Source organism: Pagrus major, chromosome 16, assembly GCF_040436345.1.
Source record: "Pagrus major chromosome 16, Pma_NU_1.0".
Classification (NCBI taxonomy): Eukaryota; Metazoa; Chordata; class Actinopteri; order Spariformes; family Sparidae; genus Pagrus; species Pagrus major.
This window is the reverse complement of record NC_133230.1, coordinates 25,029,867-25,057,185: the sequence shown is the minus strand read 5'-3', so window position 1 is coordinate 25,057,185 and position 27,319 is coordinate 25,029,867. Positions and strand designations below refer to the sequence as shown.

Below are 27,319 nucleotides of genomic sequence, written 5' to 3'. Positions count from 1 at the left end.
TCGAAGTCAGTAATGCTTCACGTTTAACATTGGCACGGCGTTACACTGAAGGGATACGGCTATTATTCTGGGGAAAAGTCATAAAATGGTGAGTTGAGGACATTTTTCTGAGTTTCTGACAAAGTTTCAAACATTACTTACATACTTGTTTTGCAAATGTGTAAGTCCAGGTGAGCAGTACGACACACTGGGCTCAATATTAGATTAAAAAAGGAAATGTAAAGTGTTTATTTTGTGTATTACAGTGACTCAAGGGTGTTTTTGCTGTTTTAAGACAGTGTACGGGGAGATGGCTATAACGTGGCGCCTCAGCTAACACTGTTGCCAACACTGTCAACTATCTGCTTTAAAAGGACAGTCACTGCTTTTACACGAGCATCTGTGTTAATGAATGCGTCGTAATCTCGAAATGTACTCTTATAAGAACTTGAAATGTCTCGGCTAAACTTTATTTTACCGCGTTTTTTTAAATATAACATTTCACTTGAACAGGATACTAACATTTCCTCAAGCTCTGACTGTGTCATGTACATTTTCTAATTGCTTTCTCAGTGTTGAGCAGCCTCATACTTTCCTGAACCCTCTGTCCCTCTTCAAGGATGCAATTGCAGGTGCAAGATAGCCATTTGCCTTAATAAAACAGAGGGAAAAAAGCATGTCAAGTTTTCCAACTTGATAATAACCATGACCCAATTGATGCAAAATGCAGACCTAGAAAGTTTGAGAATCCCTGGACTCCTAACACTCACCTAAAATGAATAATAAGTGTCCTCCTGAGCTGCAGCAGTCAGCCCAACTACAAATTCAAGTAGTCATGCATAGCATTCCTCAGTGAAAGCTCTGCACAGCTTCAGTCAACTGGAAGATCTGCCTAAACAGGTATTAAAACCATGATTTAATTAGACTGTTTTCCCTAGTAGTTGCCTTTCCGCACAGCGAACGACAAGTGCTTTCAGGAGTCTTTTAAGCTCGTAACTAAGCCTCCGAAAATTGGTTTAAATACAATGAGTGCTTTGATCTTCATCTGTATTGTCCGGTGTCATGCATGTCCAGTTCACTCAGCCAGTACATGGTGAGATGCAGCAGTGAGAGGGTCACACACACATGTATGTACACAAAAATCTCCTCTGGTAATTTGTTTAGCAAATACTCAGGGTGGCCTGGCTGCAAATACAGATGCTTAATACCTCCCCCCCGCTGTAAAAACACCTAGCGAAGGCTGCACAAGGAGCACAGGTCATTTTTTTCCTTGCTCAAATTCACTGCAGTTTCCGAATCTAGGTACTCATGTAAGTGATGTAGACACAGAGTCCTTCTTCGTCAAACGAAAGCTGCTTTGCCAGTGGATGTTTTCACCTTTGGGACAAAACTATTGGTGTTTTGAGGAAAGGGATGTAGGTAGTCAGTGCTAATGCTATTTGTTATGTACAGTAGATGCTTAGGTACTTAGGAGACAGTATTTTAGCATCTTATCAATCCGTTTGTCATCAGCATGAAAAGATGGAGCATAGCCAACTGCAATGTCCTCTTCTGTCACTGTTATAATCTGTGAACACAGATGCAGTTGTGTGGAGAAATGCCAGGAATTGCTAATTGCTAAAGCAATTGTGACGAAGCAGTTAACTCAACTTTTCCATTAGCGGCTCATGGAAATGCCTCCTGTTTACCATGACTAAGCTCGGGGTGTCTGAGTACGCAGTGGTTGAGCAGAGGAGCATACCATTCATTTTTTGGAAAGGCAGTTATGGATTCACTGTCCACCCACCAGCCCACCGAGGATCCACTGAAATAAGACATGGATTAGCAACATAGTTCAGCAACAGCTGGGACAGAAAGGCCACTGCTCCCCTGCAGGTGGATGTGTGAAATTGCTCACATACCACACACTTGTTAAGCAATTGGGAACATGTGTCAGAAAGATTTAGTGCATCATGGATATTTTAGTATGGACCTCACAATGGAATGTATACTGTTTTTAGAGCTCTTATTTGTCAGTAGACTTCATAGAGAGATAGTAAATGATGGGGGAGGGATAAAGTGGGTTTAGACGTGTCAGAGAAGTCCTCAGCCAGAATTGAACCATGGACATTGCAGTTTTATGGTACACGGTAGGCATGAAAGACCACTAAATAACCTATAGCTGCTTTTACACCAAACACGTTTGGATAATACCCTTGAATCCTGTACCTATTGAATATGTACCCAAACTCTACATTTATTTTGTGTTTCCACTGCAAACAATATTCTTAAATTTAGGCAGGGTTTTTAGCGGATGGGAATAGCCTGTCATTCATATAAGTAGTGTCACATCATATCTAATGAGTGTAGTAAACAAAGGAAATAGGGCTGTACAATTAATCACAACATTATCGAAATGGAAATATGGCCACGTGGAATGAAATGAAAACATGACTCCAGCAAGTGTCACACCATGTTCATGATTTGATTTTATTTTTGTCAGTGAAAAATCATCAAATAATTGCATTATGATTATTTTACCATATCGTGCAGCCCTTAAAGGAACACAAGAACACAATGGAGGACATCAATGTCTGTCGCTGTTTATTAGCGACGTTTTTAGAGTCTCAGTCGCAGTCAATGGAATATCTAAAAATGGTCAGTTTGTGTCCATTGTACCTGAAGTGACAATCCTGTTGAACAACAACAGACTGCACTTTTTCTAGCTCCATCTTTTAAGTACTGGGCTAAGTTAGTTTAGTGTGCTAGGTACATCAACAGTGGGCTGATGAAAAAAATGGGATGGACTGGTTCTATTGGTTGTCCACAACTTTTGCCAATGGAAATGCCAAATGAACCGTTCTACTGTAATGTGCAAAGAACTGAACTGAATTGCGGATGACGACACTGCATAGCAGTTCCAAGGATGAGTTAAGTCAGGGGTCAATGGCAATCTCTGTCTCAAAACGGGTCTCCACCCTTCGAAGTCAGTGCAATGACTGGTACTCTGATGATCAAGAGTTTTGTGGTTTTCCTGTGGCCATTTATTGTTATCAGACTGAGTATCGCTATTCATATTTAAATGAACTCAGAGCTTAAATCCAGCCAGTCAACAAAAGCTCTTTGAAGCAGCTGCTTATCCACTGCTCACCACACGCTGGATTGTGTTCTGCTGGTGACATGTAGGGCTCTCAAAGCTTTGGTGTGGCTAACTGGGAGGGTGGAGACCAGTTAGGAGTGACAGCCAAGACTGCGGTTGCCTCTGTTTTCAAATGGACACCACGGTTAAAATATTTTACAGCCCCAGTCTTTCATTTTGTCCGGTGTTTCCCAGCGATATTTTTTCTTTTTTACTGAAAGCACAATCTACCTCCAAGTTAAGACAAATGTAAAAAATAAGCCTCATGGTTGTAATGGAAAATAATTTCTGTAAAAATACTGCTTTTATGGTAGGGATCTCACAAGATTTTTATTGGGTTACTATAATGTTTTGTGATGCATCATGAAGGTTAGACTACATACCGTAATATTACGAACGACACCCTGCAGTAATGAGTCACTGCAGTAGTTTAGCATTGACCACATTCGGCTTGAAACATGGCTTTAGAATTGTTCCCCCTCACATGTCCAAACACAAGTACTACAGCCCTGCAGGCCTGATTATTGAATTGTATTCCCTATTATCCACACCCATAAGGGTGATTATGGGTGACTATGATTATATCTGATGAGTAATACCAGACTTAATTCTGGTCCTCTAGTTGTGTTGATTGTTCAGTGTGTTGAGGGTAGGTTATGTTGCCCTTAATGGGGGATTGAGTGGCGGCGTAAACACTTGACTCTACTACAGAAACAAAATGAGATTTAATTATGAGGAAGACTGCTTACTTAGCTGTGATTTATTTTGATATTTGTGTCTTAATATGTTTTCAATTTATCCATTGCTGATCTAATCAACAGTTTCAGGATTTCTCAGTTCTGTAAGTCAGCAATGCTGTGCCTGTTTGTAAGCTTCTCCGCCCCTTTTGAGGTCTTGGTGGGTGGTGAAGTGTGGTGTGCTGTGAAGGCTGGTTGGCCCAGATACCATGATACTGTGAAAGTTCTGGGATTGATCTTCACTGAGCCACAGAGCATTCAATTTGAGATTCAGGGACCAGGCTACCCTTATTTCTGGCACAACCTGTTGATATACATCATATACTGTAGTCACATTTGTTTTCACAATTTTAGGAAACAAGAGCAGTGGGTTTTTAATGTTGATATCTTAATTGTTTAGCCATTTATAATTATGTATTTGTTAAACTGTTCTTCTCTTATGACACATAAATTACACAACCCATCAGTACAAGGCATTTGTAGCAGTACTATTATTTTTTAGCAATATGTTTTTGGGTTATCCGTCCTTCCACCCCATTCTTGTGAATGTGTTTTCTCAAAAGCGCATTGAGGGAAAAATGCATTGAGGTCACTGTAACCTCACAAAACACATTTTTTATATGAATGATATCAGAAATGTCAAAGGTCATCATAATATCCTGCAAAAGATGTTCTGATCATTATTTAACACCATAGCTCAGGAACAGCAACTTGACTGGTGCACGGTGGCATACAGCTGCAAGGTGGTGATTGTAGTTAGTATGCTGCAGGCTGCTGTCCTATCCTCCCCTGAACTTGCCCACAAATACATCACAGTACTTCGTTAAATCCATCCGTCCACTCTTTGTAGGCCTGGGATGTGCTGTTTTTGGTCGAAGCCTGATTACTGTAATCCTGGCAGAGGGGGAAGATTGGGACATGCTGCTCAATAAAACATTCAGACAAAGAACTGCAAAGCCAAAGACAGACACTCACAGCAGACTCCAAGTCTCTTTCTCTCACACCAGCAACTCCTCCAGGCTTTTGTTTATGACTTTCTGCCGGTGTGTGGAATGCCACTTGTAATTAAGTGCACTCCAGAAAACTGCACAGGAGAATCAAAACCCCCTTACAAAACCAGGGTGTTTGACATAGACTACACAATTTTTGCCATAAGTGATTGGTAAGGGGTTTGGGGCAGGGAGGATCTGGAGAATTTGAAAAAGGTTATTGCTTCTTAAAATCCAGGTCGGAAAGTATGAGGAGGAAATCTATAATTAAAAGTTCGAAGGAAAGTCTTTTCTTTCCAGTTACCATATGAAGTGTCCGTCTTCAACTTCCATCATTCCTTGATCTATTAAGATGACGTGCGGTTTGTGCGTTATTATGAATTCATAGAAAGGTCAGCATGTGTGCCCGCTTGGCCCATCCTTAATTTTAAAAGCTTATATAGTATTGATGAAGTAACAAACTGAAGGGTTAATCTACTGTAGTCTCATTTTAATATAAAGGAATCTGCAACAACATGCATTTGACATTTAAAGTGCCATCCTATAGACAGCTGTAGAATTTTCTTTATGAGTGAACATCAGTGGCAATTTGTCCTTCACTCTATGGATTATGTTGACAATATGGTATGTACATATTGTCAACATATTGTCCTTGTCATTGTCTGTTCTTTAACATGGGTTATTATGAACACACAGGTGAGCAAATTGTCTGCATTACACCAGCAGGCCAGATGACTGTTTTCCTGTCTGCAGAACACGACTCTGCCTTCCGAGCGTGTAATGACATGCTTAGCTGAGTCTGTCATCAACTATATGGCTGGATTTACCTCCCTGGTGTCTTCCGCTCTGTCCTCAATCATTGCTCTCAGATTAGATGGAAATACAGTAGGTTTTAAATAGACACTAAGCAGATTAGCTGAGCGATTATAAAATAGTTATGATGAATAATTTCTTGTTCTCTTTGTAAAGGTTTTTAAGATGAACCTACTCACCGGCCTGTTTGTTGTACCATGTAACTGTTTACAATGCTGCAGTAAAGACAGGTTGCTGACAGATGCTTCAGATGTAGGGAGTGCTTTATTTGAGTAGGTCATCTTCATGGGATGAGCCAGGTGCTTGTATGTTGCATACCACATTTGAAGTCACTCACCACAGACCAGACCAGGAAGGATATCATTCGTGGAAAGCTGCATTTAGTTTTCTTCAAGAAGCAGGTGAAAAAAAGAGTAGGATTTGGGGAATTTGCAGACCGGTTTCAAAGCAGGAGTGAAAAAGGCTGTCTTTGCTTCTCGACTTCATGTGCGGCAAAGCAATCAAGAACAGTCATTGTGTTGTCTAAATGCATATTACAAATGAGAGAAAAACGTTTTCCCCCTCTGGTCATAAATGTATTTTTCTTCTTGTTCCTACAGTTGAATGTTTGAGCTTCACTGTGTAGACTGATGTATGTGCAGAGACACTAGAAAGCTGTTTTCACAATCATTGCTGAAAGTGTAAAAACAAATCTGATTTTAAGAGATGGGCCTACAAACATGATTTGTGACATCACAAATTGTTGGGAAGCCAATCCTGGTCCAATATTCAGCATACAAAAGTTATGCTGAATATTGACTATTCAAGTGAAACTTGAAGCCTCCAATATACAAACACTGGGAATGGACTTTATAGTAAAGTAGTTAAAACTTTTTAAATGACTATACTATATTGAGGGAGGAGTAGATGCAATTTAAATTATTTTAAGATTAGATAACTTTCTATGGAAATAAAACAATATCAGAAAACACATTATAAGTCAAAGTAAAGGGTTTTATATAGATCTTAAAACTTGTCTTATCTTAAAAAATTTTTAAAATATTCTTTTACTTTGATCATGTGATTTGTCTCTTCTGTGCCTCTGCGTCAAGAAGAGCACACCTGAATATTCTACTTCTCCACTCCCTTCCTTCCTTCCTTCCTTCCTTCCTTCCCCTACACCCCTCAAGGCTCCTGTCGGGGTTAGGCTGTGAGTTGTCTCTCCAAAATCTGCCAGTCACTATACAGCAATGCGTGTCATGTAACTACCTGTTTCATACATGGTGTTACTCCGACTGTGCAGTGTAACCTAGAGAAGGCCTCATCGTCAGTCGTACTGTATTGCATTGTGACCGCCGCTCTCCGTCTCTTTGGATTTTTCTCTATTGTGTAAGCTATTTCTCCTCAGGCTGTGCAAACTCTACCTGCCTGTTAGCGCTAGCATTATCTGTCAGCCGCACTGTATTCAGCAGACAGTGGCCCTTGTGTGTTCACATCTACTGTTCTGGCCTTGTGCCCGGTGGATAGGGTGGAGGACAAAGCAGCAGAGGATTTCACATTATTTGTAGACAAAACAAGCTTTGAGACTCAGAATGAGTTATCCTTTGCATCTTGTTTGCTGCAACACTGTGGTGCACGCTTGTATTAGTCAGAAGTAGACTAGTTGTGCACTTGTGTTGTGGCTTGTATTAAACTACAGAGATTGCGTGGATATAATATGGGGCATACATACCACAACAATGGCTGCTTTATGCCACAGCATGATGTCATGAATCTGTCATCTGTTCTTGTGGATACGAGCAAGCTGAAGAGGTCTGGCTGGAAATAGCACCAGTTTTCTTTTTTTTTTTCGAGAGGAGGTCTTTGACAGAAACTGTCACCTCTGGATACAAATTGTACATCTGCAAACAAAGGCTGTGCTGCTGAGGAATGCAACGTCTCTCCTGCCCATGCAGGTCCAAAGGTCTCTCCTGCCTCAGCATGCTAATGCCATTACCCTGGGCTAAAATGTGCGGTTGCTATTAAGTCGAAACGTCACATTGACCTCTGCACCCTAAGTGCATATACATACTGTAGTTGATTTTGTTTTAAGTCATGTCAAGAGTCAAGTCTATTAGTAGAGTATAACTACCTGGGGAAACCTATAGAGAGATGATAACATTCTTGGATTTTGGTTTAAGTAAAAATATCTTCCGCTGCCTGAGGCTTAATGTAACCTTTCTGAGAATCAAGCATGAGAATAGATTTTTCAGGGGCTTGAGTAAAAGTGCTTTTAAATGGCACAAGTAGTGGTTGCCTTCAGCTGTGTTATTTGATCTGCATTTGATTGTATTTGATCTCTTATCTTAAAGTGTGCAAAAGTATCTACTTGTGGAAATCCGGGTGATTTAAGTCTTATTTAAATTTGCTCATTTTGATAAGGCCACAGCTGAGTAAACTAATTGAGGGATGCATGTTTACTATTTACTCACTTAGAATTACCACAATAAACGAGAGTAAAACTGAACATGAACCTGATTTGAATAGCTTTGTTTTAGTTACAGAAACCCCAAACATCCTTCGTTTACAATGGTTACTCCACAGGGCATGGCCTATCGATTATAATGGTGGGCAAGCCTGTTTGTACCCTTGACATTACACACACCCACAATTAGCATATGAGAGTGTTGTGTACACTTCAACACGTGGTAGTGTCAACAGTCCCCAGGAGCACCATGAGAGCTTCTTTTGTTTTCATTCACCCATTCATTTGTCTGAATTAGCGTTGGTTCAGATTCTGATGTTGACACAAAACGTACCAGACCGTGACCACAACACAGCTTCTGCTGTGATTGAGTATCAGGGAACAACAAGTGTGGTTGGGCTTTTGGGGAGTGACTGGTTAACGTATGCCGAGCCATAAGTGCCTTACTTGTGATGTAAGGAAACATTCTTCTGTGCTAAACACATTTGGGAATACTGTTCTTATAAACCCGTCTATTTTGCCATTTCATGACGTTTGTCTTTTTCTCTCAGGAATGTGTGTCGGCGTAGTTGATCCCCCTTCATGCTGCTGACTGAAGAGCTTCTGCAGGAGAAGAGCAGCAAGCATGGACGTGGAAGACTTTCCTCCCCCACCTCCTGAATGTAATGTCAACAAAGCTTTGTCACTCACACATGCTATGCACTTTGCCCTTAACCACATAGAGCAATTTGGGAAATATGATATGACAAAAGTGTTATACATAGGCCGGTTAGCTCAGTTGGTTAGAGCGTGGTGCTAATAACGCCAAGGTCGCGGGTTCGATCCCCGTACGGGCCACAGCTTTTGAACTGAGATTTATGGAACAGAATAAGTTAAAGGTGGTTCCAGTACAGTTTCCAATTGAGTCTCAACATATCAACACAGGGCTGCTACCAGACTCCAGTCACATGTGTTTGGCAGTCTGCTTTTGAGAGAAAGATTACAGTGTGAGAACAGTAGTGTCACCTGCTAGCTTCTGTAGTTCATCTCGTGGCCAGATCACTTCCTGGAGGGCTGGTGGTGAAGCTGCACAGTCCGAGTAAACAACACAGATTCCTCTCCTCCACTGTGGAGTGTGTGGGCAGAGGAACGAGGGAGTAAGGAGGGTAAAATGTGCTGTGCCGCTGTGAATACCAGACAATGTGCCTCAGTATCAGGCTGAATGCTGCTGCAGCAGCACGCACGCACACACATACAGACACACACAAACACACAGCCTCCGGGGATAGACACAGGCCAGAGAAATGCTTCGTCTCCAGCTGGCCGGTCACTTGCTTTGTTGCCAGGGCGATGCTGGAGCGGATTGCAACTCGGTGACTCATTTGAGCAGATCATTATGTAGCAGAGTGGAGATGTGGCCCGCAGAACAGAATCCATATTGTAATTATGAATTGACAATGAACAGCTCAGCTACGTATGTGTGTCAGCGTGCACACACACTTGCATGTATACTTCTCAATGATCTGGTACTTTGCACAAGGGGAGGAAGATGAGAGAAGCCTCCAAAGTGAAGATAGTTTTTTATTTCCAGTTTAGGGTTAGGGTTTAAAAGGGGGGGTTGCTAGAGGAGGGGTCATCAACTACATTTGTCCAAGCGCCATTTTTTTCTAAGCAGACCACTCTGGGGGATGGATCCAAATAAAAAACAATATTTAGGTCTAATAAGCTTGTTATTGTTTAGTATTTGTCACGTTTTTACAAAACTGATGTTCTTTTTGTGAGCCTATAACAGTGTGAACAGACTCCTAAGAAACATGGGAAATCCATTATAATGATTGATACTTAGCTAGAAAATGCACTCAGACCTCTGCCAAAGAGGCAGTCAGAGCTCAATACCAAAACCCCAGCTCAACTACCAATGAATGAGTCCTTATCTTAACAAAAAAAACTCCTCTTTGGGATCTCAGGAAGTACAACAAAACACTCGGTTTGAAACTCAATTAAACAATGTACAACAGACCCTTCTTGTGTCTACTAGATAAGCTTAGTAATTCTCTGTCAACTATGGAGTTAGTTACTTCCTGACTTCCAGTGCCCTGTCAGCCAAAGGGAAGGGCCAGGTTTGATGGTTGGTCCACAGTGTAGAGAGGAAGGAGTTAGGGAATAATCTGATTCTGTAAAATGAGTGAATGAATTTGGGACTTTTTGGTTCGTTGCCAGGGTTAGAAAGCTAATCAAAGATCGCTGTCAAGACAGACTGGGCCTCTTGTACTAGTAAGTCAGACTGGTGCATTCATCATTCATACATTCATCAATATTCTGTCGGCCAGATGGGAAGCTTTGGTGGGCCTAATGTGGCCCATTGGCAACCAGTTGACGATCACCGGGCTAGAAGATCCTCACATGGCAATGTGCGTGTATGTGTGTACAGACGTGTGCTTGCACCGCAAAGTAAGGTCAGCATCGAGCACAATCTGTATAATTAAGCTGCAGGCATGCAGCCCCAGACAGCCAACTTTCATTGGTCTCATCTACACACGGTTGCAGATGTTTTATTGAATGGTCAGTTGTGACTTGTCATCTGGCCAAATTCAATCAGATCAGGTCCTGGTCTATTCTGGCACAGTCTAGTGTTTCACATTGGCACAACAGAGAGTGGATCTGAGTGCATGTAAGGGCAATTAATGCGAAATTATGGAGAATTTAAACAGTTTACGTTTATGTGGGATTATGAGGTCAAAATGCCGAAACCCGGGATCGAACCAGGGACCTTTAGATCTTCAGTCTAACGCTCTCCCAACTGAGCTATTTCGGCCTACTGATCAGTTTGTGCCAGAAGTTAAGTCGTGCAAACTTTGAATTCTCTGTTTTCTGGATTACCTCTGACTATTAGCTAGCTGTGCCTTATCTCTGTGTCCCACACCCTTCATTGTAGCACAGATGGAAAAAGACAGATAGCATCTCTGTTTCCAGGTTTGCTCTTTACACCTCTCTTCTCGTGAACTGAAGTCATGGGTGCAGATGGACATGGGGTCACAAAGGTGACCTGGAACATTAGTCACAGACCATTCCCTTACACACTGACTACAGGGTAGAACGACTACCTGTCAGTGCCTGAGGGAATCGTTCCGGTGATTTAGAGCTGTGTATATTGCTGTGAGGGACTTCAAAGTTAGTGGGTAGGCCACGGGGAGTTTCTTTTAGTTAAGATTTACTTGGTCACTATCAGTGGACTGCTGAAGCCTGAAGGCATAACACAGCATGTTGCAACAGTGACAGTGGTTGTTTTTATGGTATGTAAAGAATAACCTTTTCAGCTTAACATGAAATGGCCACATAAATGCTTAAAGGGGCACTATGTAGATTTGGAGAAGAAATTCAAACTCAGAATTTGAATATTTACAATATTAATGAGGTATAATACAAACTTAGAAATATTTATCTTTTGCCAAACTGAATAAAGAAGCTGTTCTCAGAGAAAAATAAGGTCCCCAGAACAATATTGGAAACCAGAAAGGTGGCAGGGTCTGCCCAATATAAACATAGAAAAAGCAGTATGAAATTTTGTTGTCCTTTAAGAGCAGTTTGTTTTTCAGTCTATTCAGTCATGAGCGTTTGTTTATTGTCATTTATTTAGGCTTAAAAAAAATGCGTCAATGAAAATTGTTCTTTTCTGATTAGAATATCCTCCCCAAAACTACATAGTGCATCTTTAAGTTGACTGAGTCCTGTGTGAAACCTGTTGGAAATAGATAAACATACAGATTTTGATAGGTAGGTGTTAAGACGAAAAGGTGTAGCTGAGGTGTTGCAGGATTTACAGATGTTTGTGCAGGACTAAGAGATGGCTAGGTGGGAGGGAGAGGTCAAAATGCCGAAACCCGGGATCGAACCAGGGACCTTTAGATCTTCAGTCTAACGCTCTCCCAACTGAGCTATTTCGGCGAGTGTCACAGAGGGGGCCATCTGATCCTGTTGTTCTGGAAATGAACTCGGAATAAACTTGGAATTTTCTGTTTTCTTTGGGAACACAGTCAGGATATGAGAGCAAGACTTTAGACTGTACGCTAATACAGTCATGATGTGTCTACTGATCACAGTGCTCACAAAGAATTTGTGGTATGCTTCCGAGTAAAACTTTGAAAAAGATAGAATATCATTCTGAGAAATTAAGGAGACCCGTCTATAGGAAAATCCGGGTTGATTGAAGGGAGTGGGAGTTCCTTCCATCCAGGCTCTGTGGTTTTTGCCTCAGTTTATCCTTCTGTGAACCCTGTTTAAAAGATTGCCTAGTATTTTCCACAACATTGAATTCAGTTTGAATTTTTTTGAATGTTTGTCTTTCACTGCTCAAGTGAATGAAACCTAATACTGTCTTCACATATTCAGCTCTAAGGGCCAAAACATGAAGTGAGCTGATGAAAGTTGAGCCCCTGCATTCCTAATCCTTTTACTCTCTCATGCTCTTAATTGAGCTTCAATGATTCAGGCCTACAGATCAGAAATAATGCAAAACTCAGGCTGTGCTAGTCACTGAAGGGAGTCACAGCTCTCCTTCCTGCTGGCCTAATTGCAGTGTGGAAACTGGAAAGACATTTGTTGTTCCCTTCCTGTCTGCTGCCAAGTGAGTGCTCTGAAGTGAACGTGACGCCTTTGAACACTAACTATAACGTGTAGCTCTTCCCTAGTTTGTTTTTGCTATAAAGTAGAGCAGCTTATGTGCTGTTTTGGTGCAGAACCTTGATGTAAAAATTTCTGTAAGAAAACATACTGCTTTAGTAGACCCCACCCTTAATTATAAGTCTGCATGTGGCTCAGTCTTTTAACTTTAGAAGCCCAAGGACTAAAACTGCCACCCACAGTGTATCTGTTAACGTTCTGTAAAGAAGTCTTTGAGTGACATGATGTGATTACTGAGTTAAAATCCTAAATAAATTTCACTTATGTTTTGCCAAATCCCCCAAAGCATACAGTGTGGTATGTTGACTGCCAGTCATCCCAGAGTCCAACTCCACTGTTGTAGACAATCTACGATATATTTAGACAATCAGACAAGTTTTTAGCAGAATTTTAAATATTAGTGAGACTCTATAAATTGCAATTGATAAACCCAGTTGTCTAACAGTCCCTGCCCATTGTTGAGTCTTTGAATCTTTGAATATATTTAATCTGTTCCGATTGGGTTGGGTAATCTAACTCGTCTCTCAGACTATAAATTGTGATAGCTGTGTATTGTTGGATATTGTACATTTTCTGGAAATTCAGGTGTGATACAGTTTATGGATGCAATAACAAGATGGTAATGTATGTTTTTCCAGTTAATTAAATACCTGACAAAATTCAATGTTGCCTCCAATGTCTAGGGAAAACTTCTTCAGCAAAAAGTCAAAAGTTGACAAATCTTTATCGTCTCATGGTATATATTATATATTTTATACATATTATATCACCCACCACTCTATCTCTCTGAGCCTTTTCTCTGTTTCCAGTATTGGCAGACAGCGTCCCCTTTGCAGATGAAGATGAGGGGGAGGCCTTTGACTTTGACGACAGTGGTGACGACATCCCTGAGGCTGATCGCCTACCCCCCGCACCTCCAGCTCCTCTAGCCTCCAGCAGCACAGATCAGTGCCAAGACAAGATGGTGGCCAGTCACCCTGAGGGCAATATCCCCAGCCCAAGCCCACCAGCACCTTCCAACACACCTGACACAGTTCCATCATCAGCAGACACAAAAGTTGCCACAAGCAGATCCTCCACAGCAGGTGGAGCGACAGCAGAAGGAGAGGGGACATCTGCTGTTGAGGGCACTGATGACAAGGAGACAGATTTACCACCACCTCCACCCCCTCCTGTTGACGATGACGCAGAGACAGATCCTGGAAGAACAGGTCTGCAACCAAAAAGTGTTTACATTTTATTGTTGGCTTCAGGGGACTGAGAGTCAAGGGCGTAGGTTTGGTCTCAGCTTTGGTAGTGACATTACCAGGGGTGGACTGGGACAAAAATTCAGCTCTGGCATTTTCTGTCCAGACCAGCCCACTATATTATCAGCGGACACCACGAAGAAGTCCACAAATCTCGTGGCGTCCTTTCTCACACATACTACAAAGGAGAGTCATATTCCTTGATAGCAGTTAACAAATAAAGCACGTAGCTATGAACTCAAGGACTAAAACTGACAGCTATAGCAATCAACCAATCAATCTTTGTTCATTATAGTGTCAAATCACAACAGAAGTTATGTTATGACCAGGGGTGGGACGAGACTAACGGGAAGAACCCAAAACCAGAGACGGGGTGGAGTTTTTCTCACATCATTACTTACATTTGCACAACAGTTGGTGCATTTCTCAAAACAATTAGTACAAACTGCAAAACCTTGTTGATAACCTGCAAAAGCATGTCACATGCTCAAAATAGAGGTCATTCCTCAAAACCAAGTATTCCTATCAATGAAAGTGTGTGTGTCATAAAAAAAAGTCCTGACACCATCATTTATGAACAAGGTAGTCAAATGGCTTTGTCGTGTTTTCATTAGGACACTTTACTAGTGTTTCCCAATGCAAAAAAGCCAGATCTTTGTGACCTGAAAATGCTCAAGACTATACACTAACACTATACACAGCCATTTGAAAACTACAGTAAAAGTAACACATTTACACACAAATTATACCTATTAGATAGTTATCACCTCAGTAAACAATAAATGAATTGAAAGATTACAATAAATTCAATGGTAAATATTGCAAATTAAATTTATTATTTGCTATAGGTTTACTTGTGTTTTGTATCTCTGTTTACAGCTCATCAGGCCACGTGAATGTTTACTGTTGCTATGGCAACAAGAGACCGCTGACGTTAGCATCTGTTAGCTAGCTTAGCTAAATCATCTGAACAATAATAACCCATAATATCACAATTCGGCGTATTTGAACAAAATCAACCACAACTACCAACAGTCACAGCCCTTTAACTCTGGGCTGATGTGCTGCCACATGTTAGATTGTCAAAGTTAGAAAATAACGACTTCAGTCCCTGAGGAGCTACGTTAGCATTAGCGGCAGCTACGTTAGCATTAGCGGCAGCTGCATTCATCAGTATGTTAGTGAGGTCGCATCACATTCAATGTAAAAACGTTTTTTTACTTTGTTTTGGACATGTCTCAAACATTTAGCCGAGCCAGCCCCAGGCTGACGTTACTGACCCTGTCTGCCTCCACTCGCTCATCATCGTCAGGTCCTCCTCCCTCGTCTCCCGGCGCAGCAGCACCTGTGGCTGCTGGCGGGTCGGTGTCACTGGTCCCGGCACCAAAAAGCTCCGTCAACTTCGCACATTTAGCAGCCTCCACCTCCAGAGACTTCAACTTTTTAATCGCTGTTTCTCAGCTGTTTCTTCCTCTTATCCATTTCAAGTAGCGGACACAGTTTGGAAGATGCTCACTACTACCACTCACTAACGTTACTACTGGCTCAGCAGCAGACAAATATTGGTAGTGACTATTTTGCAATCCTCTAACATTGGTTGTGACATGTCACGACCATCTATATAGAAACCTACGCCCATGCTGAGAGTATTTGAACCCTTTTTAGCCTGTCCTTGAGGCGGAAGCTTCTCTGCACTACAGCTGGAAATTAGTTGAGCACAAACAATGCAATGTCTATTTTCTAAGAGCAATCAAAAAGTCTCCACATTCTCTTGTCATATTTGTGTACATTATCTGGCTCTAATCCAGCCCCTTCAACTCAGGCTGAAGTGAAGCAGTAAAGTGGGGCAGTCTGTCTCTCTCATGACACCTTGTATCTCTGGCTGCCTGGTGCAGGAGGTTGTCTGGCTTTTATCACTGAAAACCATGACAGCAGCAGCAGGCAGGGCCAGGCTCTACTTATTCTCACTCACTCACTGATTATGTAGTACTGTAGAGAGGGACGTCAACACTGCCCTAATTTTTCAGTTGTTTCCCTAACACACATGCATTGTTTGAACAATTATGCACACCTTGTATTGTTACCATCATGAGAAACCTCACATTCAAAGCATATTCTGTGATTCTCGCCTCTCCAATTTACTGCTTTAGCAATAAAATGTCAACTTTTACCCTACTCTGTAACCTTAACTAAAATTGCTTGAATAGGCTCATTCTGAATCACCAAATGGTCTTTGGAAATGTGTCCTCACTCAGAGGCTCTAAAACTGAAATCAGCTGTTACAAATATATAGGCAAAGGGAATCTTCTCAATGCAGGGCTTTGCACCACCTGTGCAGATTAGTTTGTAGAACAAACAAACCACAGATGTGGGACAACATTGGTGGTTCCCACATGATCCATACAAGCAAGTGTTGTAGTGTGAACGCCTTTGACTGCTAATGTTTAATTGATGCGTAAAATTCTATAGGTATTAGAAATAACAAAATTGTGGCGAATCAGAACAAATTAAGTTAAACTTATGATAACTGACAGAACTGCTTGAATTTTTCTGTAAGTATGAAGAGATGTAATGCATATGTGCTCAATCTAATATCATTTTTTTGCAGTGTAAAGTGTAGAACTCCAGAGCTGTTTACCTAAGCTAGTGAGAGAAGTACTAATGATGCTAAAGTTGTAGTTTCAGACCCTGTCCTGTCAAAATGATTTATTTGGTGATATCTGAGTAATTTTCCAAACTAGAACTTAAATGGATGGAATAAAAACATTTTTGAAAGTGGTTCCTAATAGTAGTTCCAGAAGTTATTAAACTGCAGTGACTTTTACACCCAGCCTCTGTGGGTCTGTGTCCATAGTAAGTATAAGTAGAATAATAATCAAATAAAAAATTATTGTTTAATTACAAATAAGCCAATCACGAATTTTTCAATATCATATTGCTGGCACGGCATAGTTTTGATGCATCTTGTGATGAATCTTCCTTCCCTCACCAGGCAGGGAGGGCCAGGATGCATCCATCGACGACCCTCACCCTCCCCAGGCCGTCCCCAGGACCTCCTCCCAGGGTAAAGTCAACCCCTACTCTGTGATTGACATCAATCCTCTCCAGCTGCAGCAGCTTGAGCAGCAACATGGACCCTCCTCTTCGGCCTCCTCACCAATAGAGCCAAAGGAACGAGCAGGAGAATCCCAGGATACCAACACCAGCCCTGTTGGCATCACCTCAGGATATTCTGTCCCAGTGCCCTGTGGCTATGCAACCCCCTCCGGTGTACCACTCATCACACCAGCTTACACCACACCCGTCATCATTCGACACCTCTCCGTGGATGAGGATGGTAAAGTAGAGCCTGAAGCAGCGGGGAATTTGGAAATTACCTTTCTAAATAGTGACTCATTAGATAATTATGTGGTAGACCAGATATACACCAATGTTTATTTTGAGATATCTACAACAATTGAAAACTCCCTGCATATCAAGGCCGTGATTATTCTTTACTCTGAGTGAAATTCTTCTTCTCAGGCCTAGAGATACAAGGCCATGACACGTAACTGCTGTCTCAGCTTCTGCTATCCTGTCCTTTCTTCTTTCTCTTGTTTTTCCTAAAGCCTTGCCACAAGGAAGTAGGGACTAAATTTAGCCCAGCCCAAAGATCTGTGTGTTGGCTGTGAGGATTTTCCGGTTTCCCTAAAATCTAGCAGCAGCTGAGTTCAAGCCTGTGGCCTGGCATGCTGAGGAGTCTGATTACACTGTAATTATCTTGCAAAGGTTACACCAGATTGAAATACTTGTAGATGTTTTAGTAAAAGAGTTTGGAAAGTCATAGATGTGTGCGATGAAGTCAAGAAGTTCTGAACACTTTTTTGCTGTGTTGTCTTCATATGAGAGGTCTCTTTGCCATGATATACAATACATAACAAGGACATTTTGCTACAGTTATCACTTTTGCCAATGCATGTTCATGATAAAACATATCTTATAGTGGACTTTAAAACCAGGTACATGTGTCAAGGGAAATGTTTGGAGGCACATTTCTAAGAAATTGTCATCGTAACTAAATCATGGGTAATTAAGGAGATACGGAATCATCAGTGACACCTGGTGGCAAATAAAAAAAGTTGCAACAGAGGATCTAAGTTTTCGAATTGATTTATATTTTGTTTTTTGTTTTTTTTACAAATCTCTCAAAATATGTCAGCGTTTACCATTTTTGAGTCCATGCTTTTATCAGTACTCTACGAAAGTATACCTTGCTCAGATTTATATTAAAGCTTTTGTACATGAATCACGAGAACTGTGCGACCTAAAAACAGGGTTTCATGCAAGAAAATGTATAGTGCTGTAGAGTTTCTTTGTGTAATCTTTCCCTCTCTTCTCCTTCAGTCACTGTGGTTGGGACTGGCAGCACCTCTGTCGACAGGTATGTGGCACCTACACGGCTAGAGCATGTCTATACTGATCATTTGTTTGGAACATGTAGTGCTATATCATAAGAGAAGTATGCAAAGTATACTCCCCACTTACAGTATAGTTATAGTTATACTAAAAGATTGCCACTCTCATGTCTGTGGTAATACATAGAATAACATCACCTTATTAATGCGAAAAAATCTACAATTATTTTTTGACATGCATACAAAAAATATATTTGTTTGTAGGGTAATAATGTGTTTGTCTGCATGTTTACTCAAGTGTTTTCAGTGAAGAGTATCCACCTATTAGAGAAGAGGATGCTTTGGCTAAATGGGCGTCAGATCCTGCCAACACTGCATGGATGGAAAGTAAGGAATGATATCCACCACAGATGTGTGTCTAGTTGAGATCCATGTATAATTTCCATGGAAAGAGTACTGCTGTTGTTGGTTTGATTGTCTGTAATTGCCTCTGCACACACAGCGCATGCCTTCAGGGTGCTATTATGTTTTTTGGACACTGCTGAATTTCCAGACTCTTCCTTCCCCATTCTTTTGAGGAAGCAGCCCCTTGTGTGTGCGCTTTTCTTTTAGATCCCCCACACATTACATCCTGTTTGTTGTGTGAACAACGATAGCTATGTGATGTGAGAAATCATGCATTGATTATTTTCAACATTTGCCTCAGATCCAGATGAGGTGATTTACGATGATGTGCCCAGAGAGAACTCTGACTCCAACACAGGTTTGTGAAATGTATTTATTATTCCAGTGTTTTACAAATTCAGCATTTCCTTAAGCCTGTCCGTGCTGCTCACTTTCGCTTCCGAAGTCTTTTTTTATTTATTTTTATTTTTAACTTTCATTTTCAAATTCAAATTCATTTTGGCTGTTTCTTGAAAATATTATGCTGATCATTTGCAATTCAAGAAAATAGCCACTCTATTAATATAACCTTTTCTTACGCTGTGATTTGATTAAAAATAGTTTCATTTTTGCTGAGGGTTTTAACAGAGACCTTCTAATATAATGCCATGTTGTGCAACACCACAAAGCTATGGCATTGAAAATTAAATTGTAAAATAAGCACACTTCCTCTGGGCAAAAATGGTACGGTATAAGCTTTACCAAGAGTATTCATTTAAAGCCATTTGATTTGAGTGCAGCATATTGTTGTTGTGTTCATCGGCATATACTCTTCCATACAGATCCTGATGAGATGATCTATGATGACGTGGAGTTTGGTGAGGAGGGGGGCTGCAACAGCTCCCTTGACAATGGCTGGAGCTCGAGTGAGTTTGAAAGCTATGATGAGGCCAGTGACGGGGAGGGTCGGCCCGAGAACGGCCTGCCCCACGCTTTCATGAGAGGAAAGCCACCCCAGAGGAAAACCCATGTGTGTATAACAATCATCCTCCCATTTCTCTGTCAGCCAATAATCAAGTCTTTTGTCAGTATACTGTTAATCTGTAGGTGGATGGAGGACAGCAGTGAATGAAGTGCTCTTACTGTGATTTTACTTAACCTTTGGTCAGATTATTGACAGATCAAGATCTAATATTGTACAGTCCACTCATTTGCTTCTTCAGTCATGAGAGAGATCTTTCTGGCTTTCAGTCAGCTTGCTTCACTCTGAAATGTTTTGGCTTGTGGTTTTGAGAATTTAACTTCACTTTGGTTTCAGTGTGCCATGGTCAGAATTTAATGACTGCTTTAGGCACAAAAAAAAAGCCAGTTTCCCTCGAAAGACTGCTTCAGCAATTAGTCGATTAACCGATTACTCGATCGAAGGAAAGATAATTCCCAACTAGTTTGATAATCGATTAATTGTTCCAGTTATTTTTCAAGCAAGAATGTCAAACATTTGCTAGTTCCAGCTTCTTGAATGTGAGGATTGCTGCTTTTCTTTGTCATTAAAGATAGTAAATGAAAAGTTTTTGGGTTTTGGACTGTTGGTTGGACAAAAGAAGCAATTTGAAGACGGCCCTTTGGAAATTGAGATGAGCATTTTTCTCAATTGTATAGATTAAACAATTGATCAGTAATGCATATAATTGTTAATTGCACCCTACTTAGAAATAATTTGATGAAAACTACCCCCAATAATTGGAAAGCTATTTTATTTCTGTATTATATACTGTATTTTGTACATTTAATGTGTTAAGTTGTATGGATTTATAAGTGATAGTGTTGATTTTTTCAACACAAAGGAAGAAAATAGAAAAAAACATTAGATCTAAGTATGTTGTCAGAGAGTATTTTTCCATATTTCAGTGGCCCCCAAAAATGAAAAACAATGCCCATGAACATGGAGCAAGGAAAGCATACACCCTCGAAAAGGCAATTTCTTCCCCTGATGCACAGTTGAAATAGGTTAGGTAAAAAGAAATGGAGTCAGCAGTCAAGTAACACACCTATGTAGGTTGAAGTGACCTTGCTGTGGATTTAAGGTGCAAGTTCAGTCCAAAACCATAACCAGTAACACCTGCTTTGCTTTTGTTTAGCTCTCTCAAGATCTGACACGCTTGAAAGAACACTATGAGAAAAAGATGAAAGATCTAATGGCAAATACAGTGGGAACGGTAGAGCTGCAGCAGCTAAAACAGAAACACGAGCATAAGGTAAACTACCTGAGGCTCACCTCGCCTGTCTGTGCTAGACAAAGTAGTCCCAAACCTTCACTCTCAGTCTAGTTAACCACTCTGGGCGTCTCTCACTGACTCGGTACCCTCATCCTGCTCTGATGTGAATGACTTGTGGTGGTGATGGTACTGGTGATGGGTTTGCATTAAGTTCATTTAACTTCCTTGTCTGCTGCACTGACATGCTTCTTTATATGTTTATGCATTGGAGGCTGTGAAGCTGAGGATATATTCTTGAATACATTCAACAGTAAACTGAGACACCAGCAATTGGGTTTTGTTTTTGTTTTGTTTTTTCGACTAGTCAAGTGCCCGTTGAAAACATGCCTGTTGAGTACTGGCCAGATGCTTGGCCTCCAGCAATGCTGCTTGTAGCATTCTCAAGAACCGCTCATCCAAACAACTTCACACTCGACACTATACCTCCATAGGTCCTGAACACCTGCAATGACATAATTGCGTCCCCTAGCAGTGCTGTTTACCTATTTGGGACAAGGCTATTTGCAGGAATAAAATTGTGAATTGTGAAAGTTTCATCGCTTGAAATGCTTAAAATGTTTAAGTTTAGCGAGACAAAATGCCAAATGTGTTAAATGGTGGCGCCCAGAACACCATTAAGGATGGGCATTTCAAGCAAAAATAGTGTTCAACTTAATTGCAAATTTGAGATTGATTGGCTGCTGTCGTGGCCAACAGCAAGCTATTCTGGACCAGGCTATTTATAGAATCATAAAAGTTTAGTGAAATGAAATGGCAAACTTACAAGACCTTGCTGCAATGCAACATCTCTGGTCTTTTTCTTCATGTGTTATTGAATGTACTGTCTCAAGCGACAAACAGCACGCTGTACCCAGCATGCTGTTCTGAAGTGTAACAGTTGATCGGGGTCCAATCTCAACACATTACACAGTGTGTAACTTCTGTACGTCTAGTGGTAGTAATGCACTACCAAATATGTCCCATAGATCTCAAGAACTTGCTCTCGTCATTGCTCTCGTCGTTGCTTTTCCTTGCATTCTCATCAATATACCCGCCAAGTGTGATGTTGATCAGATGAACGGTTATCGAGAAAACTGAAGGACAGACAGACAGACAGACAGACAGACAGACAGACAGACAGACAGACAGACAGACAGACAGACAGAGACTCCTTTTATATAAGGCAGTTAATAGCTATTGATTTAAGATGCCTTTAAAGGAGCTGAAAGTTGTAGCATATCGTAACTAAAAACATTCATCGCATTTACATTAGTAAGTAAATCAGTCATTACGTTATTAAAGCACTACGTTACTTTTAGCTGATGTCCCAGTTACTGTGTCATTCTCTGGTCACCTTCCCTCTCCTGTATTACAGGATCTGCCGTTTGTCTTCATCCCTACACTAACACTGCTCCTGTCCTGCTTAGCTCAGTTCAGTAGCTTTTTAACCATAGGTTTAGACAAAGTAACCTAACTTCACCTTGGATTAAAATTCTCGACTGTGAAATAATAACGACTTTGTGGTACTTTTGTCAAACAGTTAATAGTGTATTTTGTCCCCTCAAAGATGCAAAAGCTGGTGAAGGCAGCCAAGGAAGGGACCAAAGATGGACTAGAGAAAACCAAAGCTGCAGTGAAGAAGGGACGCTCTTTCATCAAGACCAAGTCATTCTGTCAGGGTACGTAATCCTTAAGGGACAGTTTGCCTCCATAAACAGCTTTACATATCCCCCCTTACCTCTTCTGTTTATGTTAAGTCGGCATTAATGTGAAAGTTTCAGTAGAGGGCCAGCACAGCAATTCTAGCCCTTCAGCATGATTGTGTTGTGTTTTACAGTCCTTTTCTTGCTTTCTCTTCTTAATCTTTTAGAGAGGAAGTCAGCCTGTTTTGAGGATGAGGAGTCTGAGCTTTTCATTGAGGTGGACTGTTTCAATGTTGAGCCAGTGCTGTCTCTAGCACCAGAAGGTCTTTCACAGCAACAGGTAATGAACATTTTATCCCAATTTATGTAACTTTTTACTGCATTTTCTGTTTTCTGTTAAAGAGAACAGTGTAAAAAACCTGTAGACCAATTGTTTGTTGTATCCCTCTATAGCTGGTGAGAAGATGTATACTGGGATCTATACTGGAGAGTGAGAAGAACTATCTTGATGCACTAAAAAGGATATTAGAGGTATGCAAATACAACTGCAGTGATTGCCAAATCTTCTGTGAAGTGTTTGTTGTTACAGTTCACTTTGTGTGCTTTATCAGCAATATGAGAAGCCCCTGTCCCAGATTGAGCCAAGGCTGCTGAGTGACAGGAAACTGAAGATGACCTTCTATCGTGTGCGTGAGATTCTGCAGAGCCACTTCCTGTTCCAGATCGCCCTGGCAAGCCGAGTGGCTGAGTGGGACAGTCTGGAGATGATTGGGGATGTCTTTGTAGCATCGGTAAGCTGGGGCTGTAATTTTAAAGCCTTTTCACAAGAACTGCACCAATATATTGAACATAAATAGCCTATATTAGCTGCGGTAGCCCTAATTCACAGAATCCAGCTGTTTTGGAATTAGTTTGACATTTATGATTTCTTACCATCTGTCCACATGTCGAAGACACGCGCTACCGTACAGACACAAAAAGCTGCACTTTATCCTCTTACAGTATGTACTCCACTCTCCTCATCTACAGCTACTTGGCAACTCATTGGCAAGGACTGTCAAAACAAAGGAACTCATCTCCCAAAGTCTTGCTCACGACATCACTTCCTTGTTTTTGTCCAAAAATCAACCTCTGGCATGACATCAGAGGAGCAGTGTGACCCATATGAGACACATTTGAAGTCTGCTCACTGCCCTCTCTCACCTCACAATTCTCATCCGACCTTAAAACAACAGGTCTTGCATGCTAAGAGCTTATTTAGGAAACTGGATTTTCCCTATTCCGTGGTGTATGCATGTTTAATCTGTAAACAATATTTAAAGTTGTTTCTTTGTTATTGTTGTTAATATTTTATGGGTTTTTTTCATTTGTTTGTTTTTTACCCAAATTGTTCTTTCCAGCACAGTGCAGTCCTTTAGAAACTCAAAATTATTTCATATTTTTTCAACAAACAGTTGTTTAACTGAAACAAATTGTACATGGAACATTTAGAGTCTATGCTCCTGTGCATTAGGTTTGAAGAGCAGAAACTGGATCTTTAAAGATTAGTGGCAGTGATGTATATTTACCACTGTGTGATAGAGCAGGACCCAGAGCGAGCTTGATGTCATCTAAAGCAAGGACAAGAAGTATGGTGTGCGACTGAAAGCCCACTCCTACGCAGAGCTACCTCTTCGCCTGTACAAAACAGCTCTGCCCCAAGTGCCTTGTAACTGAACCAAATCCAGACAAAGCCATTTATTTACATAATAAACATATAGCTATTTGTACTTAGATGTCAGATATGATTAGAAAATTCCACTGAAAATGGAAGTCTGGAAAAGTATGGAATTTTGAAATGGAAAAGGTGTAGGAACCCAGTCTGCTACATGACAAGAATGCACAGAATGCAAAAAAAGGCAATTCAAAAAAAGATTAAAACCTTTGCACATTTAGGTGGTCGAACAACAACTCAAATTTGAAATCTCAAAATTTCTTGTGTGAGGAAATGTATCTATTATGATACTGCAGCTATGCTATTTTTAGGCCTTCTGAATAAAACAACAATATACTTTTCCTGTCTCAGCCCTCCACAAAAAGACAAATAAGAATTTTCTGATCTGACACGACTATCTGCAGAATGATATGTCTTCTAAAACTGTTAAAAATCATGTGATGCAGTATGTTTCTGCAAGTGATAAATGTGTTAAAAACATGCCTGTTTCGCAACAGTTTTCAAAGTCCATGGTGCTGGATGCCTACAGTGAGTATGTGAACAACTTCAGCACAGCAATGGCAGTAGTAAGGAAGACGTGCGCCGCCAAACCTGGCTTCCTGGAATTCCTCAAGGTATGAGAGAACTGCACTCTGCTGTGTCATGAGTATTGTTCTTACATGGGGATCATTGTTTTCATGAAAGACATACATATTTCTTCACAGTTGCATCATTTTTATTCTCCTGAATTTCAAGAGCAAGAGCTTATAGCTAATGGTTTTAAGCAGTTAAGTAAAATTCTTGCTGTTCAGCTGCTTGCTTGGTGGATTTCACATTAAATACAAGACATGCAAAATAATTTTCTTACAAAAATGCTAAATGAATATACTCAACAGTATATGAATTTGCATGGGAAATACAACTCTGTACCATGCCAGCAGAATCGTTGGTCCTACTCTTCTACCAATTGCACCATTTTAAAGTCTTTAGATTGGTTCCTCAGTACACAGCAGTAACCTATCTTCTCACCAACAGCATCGCCAGGAGACCAGCAGTGACCGAATGACTTTGTATGGCCTAATGATGAAACCTATCCAGAGATTCCCTCAGTTCATCCTGCTCCTTCAGGTATAATGAAAAACTATTTTAGCTCCTTTACAATAAATTGCAAAATACAGACAGCAGACAGTGTGGTATGTACATTCACCAGCAGAGGGAGTACCATACACGCATATTGAGACACTTTGTGCTTACCTCAGGGGGACTCCCGGAAACACTCCAAGGGGAAATGGTTTCCTCTGATCTTTTTTAATCCTGCCCTGGCATATTTGCTGTTTTCTGTGTCTCATGCAGAAAACCACAGACATAATATGGGACAGTACAAAAAACATGTATAACAGCAGTTTTATGCCAATCAAAATAGCTCCAGTGTTTATGATACCAGGAATTGTAAATCTTTTAATTCTGTTATTAAATTCTCACCATGTAATAGTAATGTAATTCATACCAAAGGCTGTAATGAAGTGCTGATCACTGGAAGTAGATTGGGAAGTAGAAAAAAATGCTGCAGACTCTGGCTTCATATGCATTTACTTTTTAATTTGATGAGATTCAGCCCCTTTGAAGAAGGCCCGAGGGCCAAAACGTCATCAAGTTCAAAAGAAAAATGAATGTAGAGCCAGACTTTCTATTAAATCCTCATCAGTCATAAGAATGTGTGTGACATAAATATAGAAAAATGGACGAGTAAGAGAGAGCATGCTTTCCCCAAATGGTAACCGATGCAGTTTTGCAGATTTGGGGATAGTTGTGCAGTTGCAGGATTTTTTTATTCCATAAATGAAATAATTTAAAAGCACTGGGAGATTGGTCCCCAGTGTGGCTAATTAACAAATGTTTAATGTGTGACTTGTCTGCGCATCCTCATCAGGACATGCTGAAGAACACACCAGTGGGTCACGCAGACCGTCTGCCCCTGCAGATGGCCCTGACCGAACTGGAGACGCTGGCAGAGAAGCTCAACGAAAAGAAGAGGGAAGCCGACCAGCGCTGTGAGATCCGTCACATTGCAAAGGCCATGAACGAACGCTACCTCAACAAGGTCTGTGCCCACCTTTCGGTGTGTGTGTGCTGACATGTATGTTTGTAGTTTGAATTGTGCAGTGTGATGCTGGAGCCATTGGTTGGTGGAGTCCAGTTTTGTCTGGTCAGTCATGTGTTTAATTACACCATGGAGCCTTTCTTAGAATGTCTTAATTCAATTTTATAATTATTGAATTTAAACTTGTGAGGTCTTAATTGCCACAAACATTGTATCCTATTTAATTTATCCATCGTTCTTTTTGTCCAAATGAGTCAAGCTCTTCATTGTCGAAATCCAAATTTTTGATGTGACAAATCTTTAAACCTACCAAGGAACCCAGTTCTGCCTTTTTTATATCTGCCTTATACTTGCACTTACCCGTTGGCAAAATGTAGATGAAGGCAACTCACTCTCATAATCATATTCCTACATAAAACCTATCTTTGCATGGGACCATATATACTACTTACCTTTATACTTACTTGTAATGCTCTACTAAGAAAAAGATGATTTGTCCAAAATTAAGCCTTAAATTTGGTTAAAAATTATATTAACAAGCATTCAATTGAAGTGTCTGACACCCTGTATATGCTGACTGAGAAAACAGTCAGACTTGATGATGTACTCATCGCTCATGGTGCAAATATTTGGCTGATGTTTGATTCTTTCAGCATATGCTGTGGCATTCTCTCTGTCCCAGTGTGGGCGGCCATCAGGCACTTGAGCCTCACATTTTCTCAAGTATTCTCTTGCCTGAATAGCATCTTTTTAGCGCATGTGCACAAACACCAGCTATCACCAAGTTGTAATTATTTGTCTATCTGCAGCCACCCACTCTGGCATCTGTGTAGAAACATGTGTTTACAAGATCCCCTACACGGG

At 40.7% G+C, this 27,319-nt stretch overlaps 1 protein-coding gene and 3 non-coding genes across 4 annotated transcripts in view; 2 read left to right on the top strand and 2 right to left on the bottom strand.

Annotated features, from left to right (window-relative positions):
* arhgef10 (Rho guanine nucleotide exchange factor (GEF) 10) overlaps positions 1–27,319 on the top strand; it is a 57,344-nt gene continuing 30,025 nt past the window's right edge. The window contains exons 1-16 of the mRNA XM_073484484.1: positions 1–88; positions 8,631–8,741; positions 13,548–13,949; positions 16,978–17,322; positions 18,369–18,405; positions 18,678–18,766; positions 19,086–19,142; positions 19,606–19,793; positions 20,902–21,018; positions 22,586–22,697; positions 22,889–23,001; positions 23,115–23,192; positions 23,273–23,452; positions 24,873–24,989; positions 25,390–25,482; positions 26,285–26,455. Coding sequence (XP_073340585.1) covers positions 8,705–8,741; positions 13,548–13,949; positions 16,978–17,322; positions 18,369–18,405; positions 18,678–18,766; positions 19,086–19,142; positions 19,606–19,793; positions 20,902–21,018; positions 22,586–22,697; positions 22,889–23,001; positions 23,115–23,192; positions 23,273–23,452; positions 24,873–24,989; positions 25,390–25,482; positions 26,285–26,455 — 2,136 coding nt within the window. The 5' untranslated portion in view covers positions 1–88; positions 8,631–8,704. The remainder of the gene's footprint in view (positions 89–8,630; positions 8,742–13,547; positions 13,950–16,977; positions 17,323–18,368; positions 18,406–18,677; positions 18,767–19,085; positions 19,143–19,605; positions 19,794–20,901; positions 21,019–22,585; positions 22,698–22,888; positions 23,002–23,114; positions 23,193–23,272; positions 23,453–24,872; positions 24,990–25,389; positions 25,483–26,284; positions 26,456–27,319) is intronic.
* trnai-aau (transfer RNA isoleucine (anticodon AAU)) lies at positions 8,843–8,916 on the top strand. Its single transcript has one exon. It is a non-coding gene; the product is annotated as a tRNA-Ile (tRNA).
* trnaf-gaa (transfer RNA phenylalanine (anticodon GAA)) lies at positions 10,801–10,873 on the bottom strand. Its single transcript has one exon. It is a non-coding gene; the product is annotated as a tRNA-Phe (tRNA).
* Positions 11,931–12,003, bottom strand: trnaf-gaa (transfer RNA phenylalanine (anticodon GAA)). Its single transcript has one exon. It is a non-coding gene; the product is annotated as a tRNA-Phe (tRNA).